At 42.8% G+C, this 15,000-nt stretch overlaps 1 protein-coding gene across 3 annotated transcripts in view; it reads left to right on the forward strand.

The window, feature by feature from the left end:
• Window positions 1-15,000, forward strand: part of LOC147030879 (hepatoma-derived growth factor-related protein 2-like) — a 132,262-nt gene that overhangs the window by 30,379 nt on the left and 86,883 nt on the right. For all 3 annotated transcript variants that reach the window (XM_085875410.1, XM_085875411.1, XM_085875413.1), the window contains exon 4: window positions 1,572-1,721. In XM_085875410.1, the coding sequence (XP_085731536.1) occupies window positions 1,572-1,721 (150 nt within the window). The remainder of the gene's footprint in view (window positions 1-1,571; window positions 1,722-15,000) is intronic.

A 15,000-nucleotide genomic window follows, 5' to 3' on the forward strand; every position in this document is an offset into this window, starting at 1 on the left:
GGGAAAAAAGCAAATTTGTTATTTTTTTTACCAATCACAAATAGTCCAAAAAAGCCCGAGAGTGTCAATTTTGGATTTCTCTCGTGACGTCACATCTGGAAGCCATATTGATCCAAATAGCGGCTTTACATAGAGAAATGGTGCATGTCAAGCTCTGATTCCGATCCCGATTCCATCGTCATGAGCAACACTGATGGTTCTCAGAATGTTGAAAGTGATCATTGGGATTTTGAAGAAACTATTGGAGACAAAATTAGCAATGAAAATGCTTTCGGGGTGGGGGGGGATTGTGGAGCCATGTCATTTCAAGCCTTGTGCGAGCAATTCAGAAGACGACGACAGAACTGTTCGTGAAGATGAAAACGCCAGTCATATGAACACTTCAGCTTGGTTGGGTTTGATTTTCCATTCAATTAACGGTTTATAAGTGAGGGATTTTGTATTAATTGAAAAATCGGTTTATATATTACTCGAGTAGAAATACCCGTCAATGTCTGACAGCATGGACAAAATGGGCGACGAGTGCTTTGTCCCACCATCACAGACTAAAAAAAAAATAGAGAATTTTATTTTATTTTTTTCAAAGTGATTCTTCACCATTGAGAGATAGGGCCAAAAACAATGTATAGCATGGTATTTCAAAAAGTTATGGACGAGTTATCACAAAACATGGGGGATTAGTTGGTTTGGTGATAAGAACAAACCGATTAGATTTTGGTTGAGGTCCAACTCCAGATCCGGTTTATCAGTGGAATTCAAAACATAAACTGTTCAGCCTGGCGGAGGTATGCGCTCTACCGAGTGCAGTTCCAGTTAATAATGGAAATAAGTTAGACGAGCAACAAGCAGAAGACTGCCAGGTATGCTGTTTCATGGTGTGACTTTACTTCCTGATCGGGCTCGTTCTCAAAGAGCAAATGTGACATGTTCTAATCGAGCAGATGTAGGATTGGAGTTATTAATCGTGTCCGAAATGATCCAGAGAGTCATCCTCTTGTGATTTAAATTCATTTGGACCACTCAAAGAGCATGTATTTTACAGATGATTAAGATGTCAAAGCACATCTTGAAATGGTTGTGTTCCCATCCTAAAGATTTCTATGCAGGTTATATCGATGTGCGACAGCATCAATGGGACAAGTGGGTTCATTATCAGGAAAATACCCCTCCCCCCACAAAAATATATATATATATATATATATGTATATATATATATGTATACAGTAATGATATACTGGTATATTCCTGACTGTATCCCTACTTTTGCAGCTATATATATATATATATATATATATATATATATATATATATATATATATATATATATATATATATATATATATATATATATATATATATATATATATATATATATATATATATACACACACACACACACATTATCTTATAACAATGTATAAACCAAAACTGCATCCGATTGGATGATTTGATGACATTGTTAAGGTACTTTTCATGCTGTGGCTGCAGACATTATTGTTCAGGAATAGGTACTAATTCTAGAATATGTGTGAAATATAGTGTGAAGTTCCCTGTTCATGGTGCTGTCACAGAGTGAGAGTGCAGATGAAGCATGCAGTGAGAGCGCAGATGATGCACCCAGTGAGCAGAGTGAACAGGAAAAACCTGGCTCGGATTGGGAAGGTGATGGTGCCTTTCAGGATAATGATATCAAGAAACCACGAACACCGGAAGGTTTGGAGGTAATTACTATCTTTGTTTTTCTTATTTTCATGTGGCAAAAACAAAAAAAACATTTATTGTTACAGTCACCAAACCATCCTGGTAGCCCGGTTGGAATCTGATGAGTTGTGTCAAAACGACCATGACAATCCCTCGTCTCAGAGACTTGGCGGATCACTTGCCCCAAGCTGACTTACCGTACAGATGGAGTTCCTTGGTACGAGCGAGTGCCGTGATGATAGGTAGTCATATGACATAACTTATTTTCGGCCAAGCAACTGAGACATGTGATATGATCTTCTCATCAATCAATCTGCCTTCAACAGGATAGAGGCATTAGATAAAATTGTTCGAACAAACCGATTCGGCCAGAGACCACGTCAGGTTTGGAAAGTCAGGTTTTTGTTATTGATTCAATAACAGGTTTGGGAATGTTCAGGAAGCAAGCAATAAACAATAACAAAATGGATCTAATTTCTATTAAGTTAACCCTTACCAGCATACTCATCCATGGAATAAACCAAGCGATGGATGGCAAATTCTTAATTATCCGATTCCTTAAGGCCTCAGTCACACGAGAGAAGATGAGAGAAGATGAAGCAAAGTTCCTCAGTAAAATCTGGTAAAAGTTGCTTGCAAGAAGAACGTCCTATGCAGGTCAAAGCCAAAGCGTCTTGGCAGGGTTCATATAGGTGGTGGAAATCTTGGAAAGTCCTGGAATTTAACAAAATACTTTTCCAAGCCTGGAAAGTAATGGAATTTCACCGACATCATGGAAAATCCTGGAAATTGAGAGCGAGTGTGTTTTTTGTTATTTCCTTACCAAAACAAATATGTACTTTCCCGAGGTCCACTCATAAGTCTTGTTTCATAATCAAAATGCAATTTCCCATTGACACATCATGAAATTTCAGTGCAGGACAGCTCAACCAATGTTCTCACAGAACGACACCAGCCGTTTCTCTTGCAGTAAAACGATCTGTCTCTGTTAAAGTACCCTCTATTTCGGGGACGTTCCCATTTATGATCAGAGTTGTGAAATGAGAATGTTATTTGTTTAATGTTACTTCACCACGTACATATCATTGCATAGACATCACAAATCTGCAGCTCAGGACAGCTCGACCAATGATTTTCATTTATGGACAAGTTTTGATATCTGGCCTGCTTTGTTCTTTACGTGCCTCATGTGTCCAGCCCACTACATTGCCATGTTAACAGTCACCTAATCTGCTGTTCAACTTAAGCAGGGTAGTGGTCGACTTTAAATCCTTGATAATTTGCATAATTTTGCTGATGTGTTTTGAGGTAGGGGTGAGTAAATATGCCTTTGTGGGGTCATGGAAAAGCCATTAAGGGCCGTAGAAAAGTCATGGAAACTCATGGAATTTCAAATATTCCTAACACCAAAAACGGTACGAACCATGCTTGTGCTGGGCGACAAGCGGTGGGGAGGAGTGACGTCAATGGGTGAGGTGGGCGTGACTTCACCCGAACGGGGAAGTGGCTTCCACCTGGCAAGCTATCAATTCCAGTGGCCACTCGGTGTCGTGTCAGGCAAGATCTCTCCCCGGGTTCCTGACTTTCTCTGCCTTTTATAACTTCGCCCGTCACCGATGACAATTTGCTCCCCTCTCCTCCAACATTTGTCCTTCACCTGCTCTATGGGTAGAGCTTACATTTTTTTTCCACCTTGAGTTGCAGTTTCTGTACCAAGGCCTATCTGAGGTGATGACAATGTCATTTTTGCCACCTAAACTTGCAGAAATGGCCAAGTGTGTCACAAAAAGAGAACATTGAGACAGAAAATGAAGGAATAAAACATCAAACAAGTGGTGCCAGGCACAACAAATCCCACCCATTTAAGGCATAAAGTTATTTTGGGGATCAAATTAAAATTTAATACATCCTTAACCTGAATGTTGATTATAAGGAATAGAATAAGGAATATTTTCGTCTTAGTTTGAAGTCAATTAAACCATTTTTGATGAAGTTATGACTGTAAAATGAATTTGACCTTCTCGTGACCTGACCTTGACCTTTGACCTAATTGGACCCAAAAGTTAATGGGGTCGTCCGAGGTTCATTACGCACCTGTGGATACAATTTGACAGTGTTTGAGCCAGCCGTTTTCCCGTAAAGTTGTATTTTCGTAACCATGTTTTAGTTTTAATGGAAAATTTGTAATTTTGACCGATGACCATGACCCCCAAAACTTCGGACCCCACCGATCTTCACAAATATGCATTTTTCACTATAGGAATGGGTAGGATTATAAGTGACAAATAGAATAAGGTTCACTATAAGCTTAGTTTGAAGTAAATCAGATCATTTTTTGATGAAGTTATGAGCGAAAAACGATTTTGATGTTTTCGTGACCTTGACCTTGACCTTTAATCCCATTGGACCCAAAAGTTAATGGGGTCGTCCAAGGTTCATTGCCCACCTGTGGATTAAATTTGATGGTGTTTGCTAAAGCCGTTTTGCCGTAAAGTTGCTAACAGACAGACTGACAAACAAACAAACCGGACGATTATAATATCCCGCTCCCTCCCTCCGGGGGGGCGGGATAATAAAGGCTCGCAGGAATTTTAGACACGCAATCGGGTGGGTTTGACATTTCCAACTATATGAATTAGCGATGCGCATATGTGATTACATTGAATTACTTTATGCTTATTCTAAACACTCAATATGGAAATCACTACGCTATACTGTATTAAGCATTTATTATCCCCGATTACACTCGCTGGAGTTGCGACTGCAAGTGTTGCGACTCGAGTAAAATCAAGTGGCAAGTAATCGAAGGGTGTACCCGAGTTAGCTCGATCAGATGATGATGATGATGATTACCCCTTAGAAATCATTTCTGCAACATGATGCACTTCTGTGCAAAAGTCTTAGACATGTTCAGGAGTTACAATATATGGATGTAATGAGCATTTGCAATTTAATCAAAGCCTCCACTCATGTTTTCTATTATTATAACAATGTTGACTGTCTTCCTATAGCTTAGTTTGGACGAGGAGAAAGCAAGCTTGTCACTTGCAATCTTTAATTCACATTGATCAGAATCTTCCGTTCTGTTGAGAGCAACATGTTGATTATGAGAGTGGAGGGTGTCAGTAATCCATGAGTGGAGCTGGCCTTGGATTCCATAGGCAGACAGTTTGAAGAGCAGTGCAGGATGCCAGGTTGTATCAAAAGTTTGAGATATTGTTACGAATCTGGAAGCCATGAACACTCAACATATAGGTCCTATAGAACAGTTATATCGGTAAGTATGTGTTTCTAGTTAGGGTCCCGTCCCTTGTTTAATGGGTAATTAAATATACATGCACTCCGAGGTTATTTTGATAGTTAGGAGTTTTATTACAACCATAACTACAACAACACCAGCATCACCCTCATCTTAACCTCGCTTCCTCACACTGACGCCATTGCCTGCGTACGTGTCGGCATGTACGTGGGCGGAGCCCACGCTGGATAATGATCCTCTGCCTGTTTGGAGGGCGGTCCGTGGGACGGCCGTCACGCCCCACGGTCCAATCAATGACCTTGGCGCCCGTTTTGGCCAATGACAGGGCGACGAGCGCATTTTTCATGCCGAAACCGTCCAGTGTGGGAAAGCGGGGAGGGAGGAGGTGTCCCCCCCCGGACAAGGGCGAATAAGGTTGCAGCGCGATCGGAGAAAGAGGAGAGTTTTGGTTGTCGGCTCGAGCGCGGAGAGAAACAATCTGCGCCCCGTCTGTTCGTGCGCGTGCTCTGGCTCTCTGCTCATCTCGTCGCTGGCGTGACCTGGCTCTCGGTCCGCATCTCTTCGCTGGCTCTGATCTCGTCGCGTGCTGGAGCCTGGCATTGCCTCCGTACCCGGTGTTTGCAGCGGCATCGAGCTGCGGGTTCAAGTCCCGCCGAATCCGATCGACAAGGGCCGCACGAGGCGGGAAGTTCCATTTACTTTTTGGGCTATTTGTGTGTGCGCGTGTGTATTTGGGGCCCCGTCTGTAAGTAGAAATTGTTAAGTGCTTGCTCTTTGTACATTGCATTTCTTTATTGTCGGATAATTCTGCTCTTATGTGTTCCTTCCCCACCCATTGTAAATAAATATCCATGTGTTAAGTGTATCAGCTCGTTTTTGTGTTTTCTTCATTGGTTTAATGCGGTGCGTGTTGGGAGAATTAAAGAAGGCCGTTGTTGCCGTAGTGGTGTGCATTTGGGAGTGAAGGAAGCTCGGTAACCATCCGCTCGGGTCACTCACGGGTCGAGCACGCATACGGCTCGTCCCATAAGAGTGCCGTTGAGGGTGTGAATACTCGGTAGCTCGCCACGTGGGTCTCTAGGTATTTTGAAGTTTGGCAAATAACACTGTCCCACGTGGTGGAATTATTGACGATTCACGGTCCTGTAAGGGACCCGTACCCTTGGAGTTTTCCGAACGGTACGATCTAGATTCCGGGTGTTTGGTAGAGTCGACCCTACTGCTCCACCTCGTGGTCGTGCTTGCAACCGACGCCCAGCTCTACAACAATATGTCCATGGAGACTGCCCTGATCTCATGTTTGATATTGAGGGCCTCCATCCATTGTTGGGAGAGTCGAAGCAGCATGTCCAAGGTAGAGTTGCCAGGTCTGAATTTGAATTGATGATCTGAGACGAGGCTGTTGGAGAAAAGGAATTATTTTATGTCAATTGCGATGATGGATTCCATGACCTTGCTGATGATTGGAAGTAAGCTCATTGGGCTGCAGTTGTCATTCGTTTTTGCACTTTTTAATGTAATGGTGTGATGTTAGGTGATTTCTATTTTCATAGGTGGCTGTAGGAGACAAGTTTTGAAGCGTTAACAACAACAAAGAACACCTGTGAATACGTGTAGCACTAATGTAGAAGTAGGTCACACCTTATGAGCCTCAAATACATGGGATCTGCGAATAGTCAGACTGCGAATGTCAGCATCCGACACTGTAGCACATTTTCTCAAAAAGGTGTTGATGGATTGTGAGAAAACTCTGTGAATGAGTTGGCTCGATGACAAGAACAAGCCAATTTGATTGTGGTCCACGTCAGCAGATCCGGCCTATCATTGGGAGACAAAACATAAACTGTTCAGCCTGGTGGAGGTATGCACTTTACCGAGTGCCATTCTAGTTTTTTCAGTGGTTCTTCACCATTGAGAGATGTGGCCGAAAACGATATATAGCACGATATTTCATACCATTGTGGACAGATTATGACAAAACTTGGTGGATGAGTTGGATAGGTGCTAAGAACAATCTGGTTGGATTTTGTTTAAGGTCCGGATGCAGATCCGTTCTGCCGGTGGGAGACAAAACGTAAACTGTTCAGGCTGGTGGAGGTATCTGTTATAGTGAGTGTCATTCTATATTATTATTGCGTCATGCAGGGCCGGACTGATTGTATTGCGGATCCTCGGGCAAAAGGGGTCTTTGGGCCCCCTCGATTAAAGTTTGAATGACGAAGTGCGAAATAAAAGTTTTCTAAAACAAACATTTGTGGATTAAAAACAAATCCTTACAATTGTGTGTGTGTGTGTGTGTGTGTGTGTGTGTGTGTGTGTGTGTGTGTGTGTGTGTGTGTGTGTGTGTGTCTCAGTCATGCTCCTCCTGAAGTCTTGGTGTGATTACATAGGATCAGCATGACCCCAATTAGTTTGGTGTTGGCTGAGTGTTGAAGGTTGCAAGCTTATCTCAGGCTCCTGAGTTTGACCCCCTGTCAGCCATTGAATTAACACTAGGTGGGGTTGACTCAGCCTGTCATCCTTTCGATGCTGGTGGAATGATTACCAATGTACTGGAAATAGGGGCATTGCATCAGCTGCTTTGCCATGCCATCAACCAATGATGCAACCAGTAGGCACAGGCTGCACACAAAGAAGAATAAGAAGAAGAAGGCCCTAAATAATGTATCGGGTGTTTTTATCTTTGCCGGTGGTCTTGGGAGGAGGGGGAGATGCAAATTCCTGACGTAAATGTGTACCATGTAGCGCTGCCTCCAGGTGGTGGAGGGTATTACAAGTCTCCACCATTTACAGTACAATATTCCTGTCCCTACGCTTTCCAGGATGGTGAGATGTTTTCAAGTATAAGCAGTAGGTATGTTTTTACTTCATGCACGTAACCTGGGTTATTTATTTTTTGCCTACGCAGAGTTGTCAGTTCCCAATGCACCGCCCAAATATAGGTATGTGTCAGAAGAACATATTGCATATTTGGAACAAAATCGCCCGTCGGGCGGGTACTCTGCTCGTACGCTGCAATTAACGAGCCAGAAAATGGTGCACCACGTGTTTCAGAGTACAGAACATACTACGTGTGAAGATTTTTCCAATGAAAACAAATGGTCGCTTTCAGGCGTATCGACAATAAGTGTGTGTGTGTGTGTGTGTGTGTGTGTGTGTGTGTGTGTGTGTGTGTGTGTGTGTGTGTGTGTGTGTGTGTGTGTGTGTGTGTGTGTGTATGTGCGTGTGTGCGCGTGTGATGTTTTTGATGTTCTCTTTGAGCGTTCTGATATAGAATGTGACACACCAAAATCACTGTCATGATCTACTGAGTTGATTTAGGGTAATTAGCTACAAAGAATTCGGAAGCATTTCATGTTTTAAACGCACATTCATGTTAAGGTGTACTGAGCAGCGTATTAGGTCCTTCCAACACGGCATGGCATTCTAATTACAAAACAAATAACAAAAGTAATGATAACATTGTAACAAAGCACGTATCTATTAATACTAAAAATATTTACAACCATCATAATAATTTTATCATTTGGCAATAATAATAACGAACGTGGAGAAACAGGATTGAATCAGGGAGGCCGGGACATAAAGGAAGAGCGATTGGAGTCAAGTCGGCCGAGGGGAGGGAGTTCGTGCGGACACCATTGGAGGCCGGTTTTGAGTGTCGAGGGTGTATTGGATTTTTCTGGTATTCTGTATCCTGGTTTACTTGTATTACGATCGATTCTGAGCTCAATTGGCCAAGTTAATCTTCCCGGGGTTCGGGAGGAGGTGATCAAGGATGGCCATGTCTGGTGAAGATGATGAGGATTCATCTTGGTCGGTTAATTAAACTAGGAAGTGGGGCAGACCACGGCGGGAGAGTACCGATGGGTTGGATCCTCTCAAAGTGGTTAAGGCCACCTCTATTCCCGATGAGCACCTTGCCAAACTATTGATCATAGTTTCAGCCTCTGATGGTTTTAAACCCCTAAGCTCTGACAACCTAATTAAAATGGCTACACTGATTAAAAAATAATTTGGAGACATGTCCAGCGTCAGCTCAGATTGGGCGACATTTTCATTGAATGTAAATCAGTCTCTCAGTGGGAGACGGTGAAGAGAGCCTCGCATTTTGGCGGGGTCTGTGTCTCGTGTCAGATTCCACGGGATCTGAGGGAGAGTCGAGGAGTCATTTACGGGTTTGTTCCCTCCATTGAAATTGACGACATCAAGAGACATTTAGCAGATGTGGGAGTTGTTGACGCTCGCCATCTCACCACGGTCAGGGATGGGGTCAAAGTCTATACCACCTGGGTGGTTTTGTCCTTCAGCAACCCAGTCCTCCCCCCAAAAGTTTTTCCTGCTGTATCAAGCCTTCACTGTCTGGGAATACATTCCAGCCCCCTTAACATGTTACAAGTGCCAAAAGTTCGGTCATTGTGCTCCAACCTGTCGTGGCAAACAGCGCTGCAGCAAATGTAATGGAGAGCACGAATACGGAAGCTGCACCAGTGAAAAAATATCTTGTGCTAATTGTGGTGGGGAACATAGTGCAGCCTTCAGAGGATGCCCCAAATTCTAAAGAGCTGCCCAGATACATCTGGTGAAGATGCAGGGGAAACTGACTTATGCTGAGGCTATCCAGATGGTCCCCAAAATTAAGAAAATTAAGACCCCAGTAAATGTGGTTAGGAGCAAGACCAAAACTGAGGGCCCAGTTAATGTTCTAACTAAATCAGTGGGAGTTCAGACTGAGACAAAAGATACAGAATGGCAAACTGAGAGAGAGAGCAATCACTGACGTGGGTATAAATACAGGGGGTCCTCGACTTACGCCGGAGTTTCGTTCCTACGATGCGTCGTAACGCAATTTTCCACGTAAGTCGGAACACACCTTTTAGTGTGTTCTGCCCCTCATTCCTCAAACAATCTTTTAGCCTTCTCCTGAATCAACATAAGGCTCATTGGGATACGCCGTTGATGGTGGTCTTTCAGCCAAAGCACTACCGTAAAATTCGGACTATTAGCCGCAACTTTTTCCTTCAACTTCGACCTCTGCGGCTAAAATAATGATGCTGCTTGTTTATTGATTTTTCCGATGTTGCGGGTTTTCCCGATGACGTGTTCAGGCCAAATCAAGTTGTTGTCGTCAGTCTCCAGTCTATGTTTAGATTCACATTAGGTTTCAAAACTGGTTTTGACTCTTCGTGAATTCAAAACTCACTGTAAAAGTCCTCTTCCTGCAGAAAGTCACTTAATTTTCCTGACTCATTGCAGAGAGGTTATTCTTCTTACTTGGATCAACGTCGTAATTTATCTATATGATATTTATGTTTACGTTTATTACCTTGCATTGTTAACCGAAACTTGGAAAACGTAGAATGAGCGAGGTAAACCACAGCTGAGCAAGAAAAAGTTCAATCCACACTCCAAGTGTCTTCCCTGATCGCCGCGGCTGTTTTGTGTGTTTCCCTGCTTTCTTCAGTCATGAGTTTGCGACCTCAGAATATATTTAGAGAGATATTGATTTGGTAAGAGTACGGTATGAAGAAACAAGAGGTCCACATGAGGTATTCAACACTCACGGAGGGGCGAACTTTCTCGCTGCAAAAAGTCAACAAAGGCTTTCAGAGGTAGGAAATGCCAATGGCATGGATGGTCGGGGTGTTTCTACTGTTCAGATTAGACTCAAAGCAAGATCGATCACTTTTTTTGGCTAATTTTCGGACGTTTTTGCACTTGTTTTTTTTCTTAATAATTTATGGGAGATGCGTCGTGACCACGAAACGTGTACGTAGAGACCGTCGTAACCCGAGGATTGCCTGTATTACAAAAATGAGGTTCATTGTTTTTATCACCGAAGTCGTAAATTGTACAGCTCAAGCGGGCAACAGATCTGAGAAAATCAATATTATTTCTGCCGCAGCCATCAAACATTTGGGCTGGATGGGGTTTTCTTCCAAAATTGTTAATAAAATATTCAGCCAATCAAGCTAAAAACACAGAGGGGTGGACTCCAAACAGTCCCAGGATTCCCCTGCTGATTAATGAAAATTATCCAATGATTTGCATAAAGCTTAGCTGCTCATGGGTCGGAGTTTAATAAATTCATCAGAGATCTCACATCCAAACCGGACATAATCTATTCGTTATTCAAGGAACCTGGTTGAGCCCCGCTGGCCGCTGAGTTAGCATCATGGGGGTTGACTCAGCCTGTCATCCTTCCAAAGGTCGGCGAAATGAGCACCAGTATACTGGTAATTATCCCTGCATATCGAAGGCGACTAAAGGGTTGGCATCAGGAAGGGCATCCGGCCGTGAAAAAAAACATTTCCAACAGGAAAGGTAACGATGATTGAAGCCCGCAAAAAGCTGACCCCTGCTCAGGGATAAAGGCTTTCAAATGGTGTGATGATGATTCAAGGAACCTGGTTAAAAAGTCTCATCTGATTTAGGATCCCCGGATACACCCTTCAGTGTATTCCCTGGTCAGGCGTACTGGATACACTTTGCTAACTGAGTTAGATGTATCCTCGACTCTTTAACTTGGTCTTAAAATTCATCAAGGAAACGGGGCGAACAGTATAAAGTCCCGAAGCATTTTTTATATTATTTATTACTATTATATTTTTGTATTTGGCTGTCGCTTATGAGTTTGAGTGTGTTGCGTTTATCGAGCCTCACGGATCTGATAATGCCAACAAACACAAAGAAGAAGAATGAAGGTATAATCAACCCCCACCCCACACTCCACCAACCCCCTCCACCAACCCCCCACACTCCACCAACCCCCTCCACCAACACCCCCTCCCACCCGGCTCAAGCACATTCGGGCTTGGTGAAAGTCAAGTTAATGCTCAAGCAGTCCAGCGGGCCGGCATGCAATGAGGCTGTGAAAGACTAATGCGGTATTTCTCTTTCAGAAATTCTCTATCAGATTAGCAAAACATCTGTGTGAAGATGGTCAATAATTTTTTTGCATAAAGAGGGTACAAAACCCCGTTAAAGAGGGTACAAAACCCCGTGTTTTTTAAACGAACATTTATGGTTAATATTTTATTGTAAAATTTGAAACTGTAGCTTTAATAGTGGTAGTATATGCTGTTTGGTTAAAGCAGGTTAAATGTTTAATTTTAACAGTAATAAATAACTTTACTGCATTTTTTTTTTCTGGAATCAATTGAAATCGACTTTCAACCCTCAATAATTAATATATCATGTTTAAATATATGTTATAGAATTGCCTTCCTTTCCTATTTCTGAAAACGGAAACATTATTTAGTTATTTTTTGATCACGGGCCCTTTGATGCCCCAGGCCTTTGGTCGGGGCCCGAATGCTCAGTCCGCCCCGACGTCATTACCCTCGCCGAAGGAGAGGGTATTGCATTTGGGTCCGTTTGTTTGTTTGTCCACACATAACTTTACTGTTTTTCTCCACAACCGCCTGTCAGATTGAGACAAAATTTTCACCATCAGAGGAACCACTGAAGTAGAATATTATCTATGTATAATTCCAGCAATCTCTGTGTGTCTCTGTGTGTCTGTCTGTCTGTGACGGCTGTTTCTCGACAACCACTGGTCCGATCTAATTGAAACTTGCCAGGTATATTGCTGGGGCCCTGTGGATGTGCCTTTTTCAAGGTTTGATATTAATTGGACAAGTTGTTCCCAAGTTATGGCCATTTATTTACCAAACCAAGGTCAGGACACGGTGCTATGACATCACAATTGACATCATAATTTTTCTTCTTCGTTTGATATGACGTCACAATTGACACTGAGGACCTGAGTATATGCCTTTTCAAGGTTTGATATCGTTCTTCTTCATCCGTTTCAGCTGTTTCCCAAGTTATGGCTATTTATTTACCAAACCAATGACAGGACACGGTGCTATGATGTCACAATTGACGTCACAATTATCAATTAATTATCGACAACCACTGGTCCGATCTAATTGAAACAATGCCCCAATCCAGTCGTCGTTTACGAGAGCGAAGGAACGAAGCTGCGCGTCATGCACGCGCAATGCAATCTAACGAAGCACGAGCTGCTCGCTTGACACGCGACGCTACGCGCGTGACAAGGCTTCGCACAGCTGAAACTGATGAAGAACGAGCTGCTCGCTTGGCAGACAACACTGAACGTGAGGCAAGGCGTCGTGCAGAAGAAATCCCTCACCAGCGAGAAGACCGGCAATTAAGGGATGGCCTGCGCCATCAGGACCGACACCGTGCGAGACTAGAGCATGCTCACCGTGAGAATCGCAACCTTGCTTGATTCGATGATACTGATTTCTTCCGAGAGGAACTTCATGTTGAGTACAGGCACGCGTTGAGCAGGACCTCATCTATCTATAATTCCAGCAGTGTGTGTGTGTGTGTGTGTGTGTGTGTGTGTGTGTGTGTGTGTGTGTGTGTGTGTGTGTGTGTGTGTGTGTGTGTGTGTGTGTGTGTGTGTGTGTGTGTGTGTGTGTGTGTGTGTGTGTGTGTGTGTGTGTGTCTGTGATCGCTGTTTCTCGACAACCACTGGTCCAATGTAATTGAAACTTGCCAGCGAAATTGCTGGGGACCTGAGTATGTGCCTTTTCAAGGTTTGATATTAATCGGACAAGTGCTTCCCAAGTTATGGCCATTTATTTACCAAACCAATGACAGAACACGTTGCTGCGTAGGCGTGACCGATGGGGAAAGGGCGCCTTAGTTACCAATGACAGGACACGTTGCTTGGCGTTTTGCACCCACAGTATATATCTTCTGTCTATCTATAATTCCAGCAATCTCTGTTTGTTTGCCTTTTCAAAAGGTTTGAAATTAATCGGACAAGTGGTTCCCAAGTTATGGCCAAGTTAGAGCGTGTTCCCCATTACAGGGGACGTACGGACTTCCAGATAGTGATGACTTCCTGTATTCTAATAATTTCTCGATTTCTTATGCGCATTCATAGATCAACACAATGCCCCAATCCAGTCGTCGTTTACGAGAGTGAAGGAACGGCCTGTATATTTGTTTGAAAGTTTTTTGTTTTGTTTTGCACGTACGGCCACGCACGCACGTACAGGCACGCACTAATCTTGATAATTTTGACATCATCAGTCACGTGGTGTGGCAGCCATGTTGGAAAAACTTTGGACCTCTTTATCTCTGAAACCGTATCAAGGAAAAAATTGATACTTGCCACATGGCAAGGCAAGTACTCCTCATGGGGAATGTGAGATTTCTATGATGTCATAGGTGCCTTCGTTTTGACATCATAATTGCATATGTAGAACACTGCATCTGATCAGTGTGAAAATTTTTGAGTCATTTCAGGATAAAATGCTCCACATAAATTTTTTGATGACATCATTGGTCACATGATTAGGCAGTCATATTGTTAAAAAAAAAACCTTAAAAAACCTTCTCTGCAGTAGCTGATCAGATCGAGGCGCAACTTACACATATGACCGTCTATCCATGAGTACTAAAAGGTTCACACATATGACGTCATATTGGATTTACCCAAAAACCGAAAAAAAATCTTCTCCAGAATGACTGGACAGATCGAGTGGAAACTCCACACAAATGTTCCCCAAGCGATGGGTGTACAAGTTTCAGGAATAATTGATAGGGCACATGGTTTGGCAGGCATATTGGATTGAAGAAAAATATTCAATCATGTTTTTTCTGGAACCGCTTAATCATTCAATGTGAAACTTTACAATTATGATCTAGTAGTGATGGGGAATACATGTTTTAAATTTTAACTTGATCAGAAGCATGGTCTGGCAGCCAGGTTTATTAAATTTTTTGATCTGGGTTTTTTTTTTTTGTTTGAATAAGGCGTACTTGGCTGTGCCTTGATGGGTTTGAGGGTAGAGGAGTAGCAGCTGAAATGTGAATCCTATCCAGGTTCCTCTTGATGACTTCATCTTTGCTTTTTGCTTGTTCGGGTTCCTCCTGATTACTCCAATGCAGGACTGTACCTATTTGGTCTTCCATTTGATTTGAATTGAAATGATTTTAATCCCATTCTAAATTCAATTGAATAATAATTTTAAAAAAAGGTCATGGGTCTGGGTCAG

The sequence above is a fragment of the Eptatretus burgeri genome, chromosome 3, assembly GCF_056783735.1.
Source record: "Eptatretus burgeri isolate ZD-2024b chromosome 3, Ebu_testis_v1, whole genome shotgun sequence".
NCBI lineage: Eukaryota > Metazoa > Chordata > Myxini > Myxiniformes > Myxinidae > Eptatretus > Eptatretus burgeri.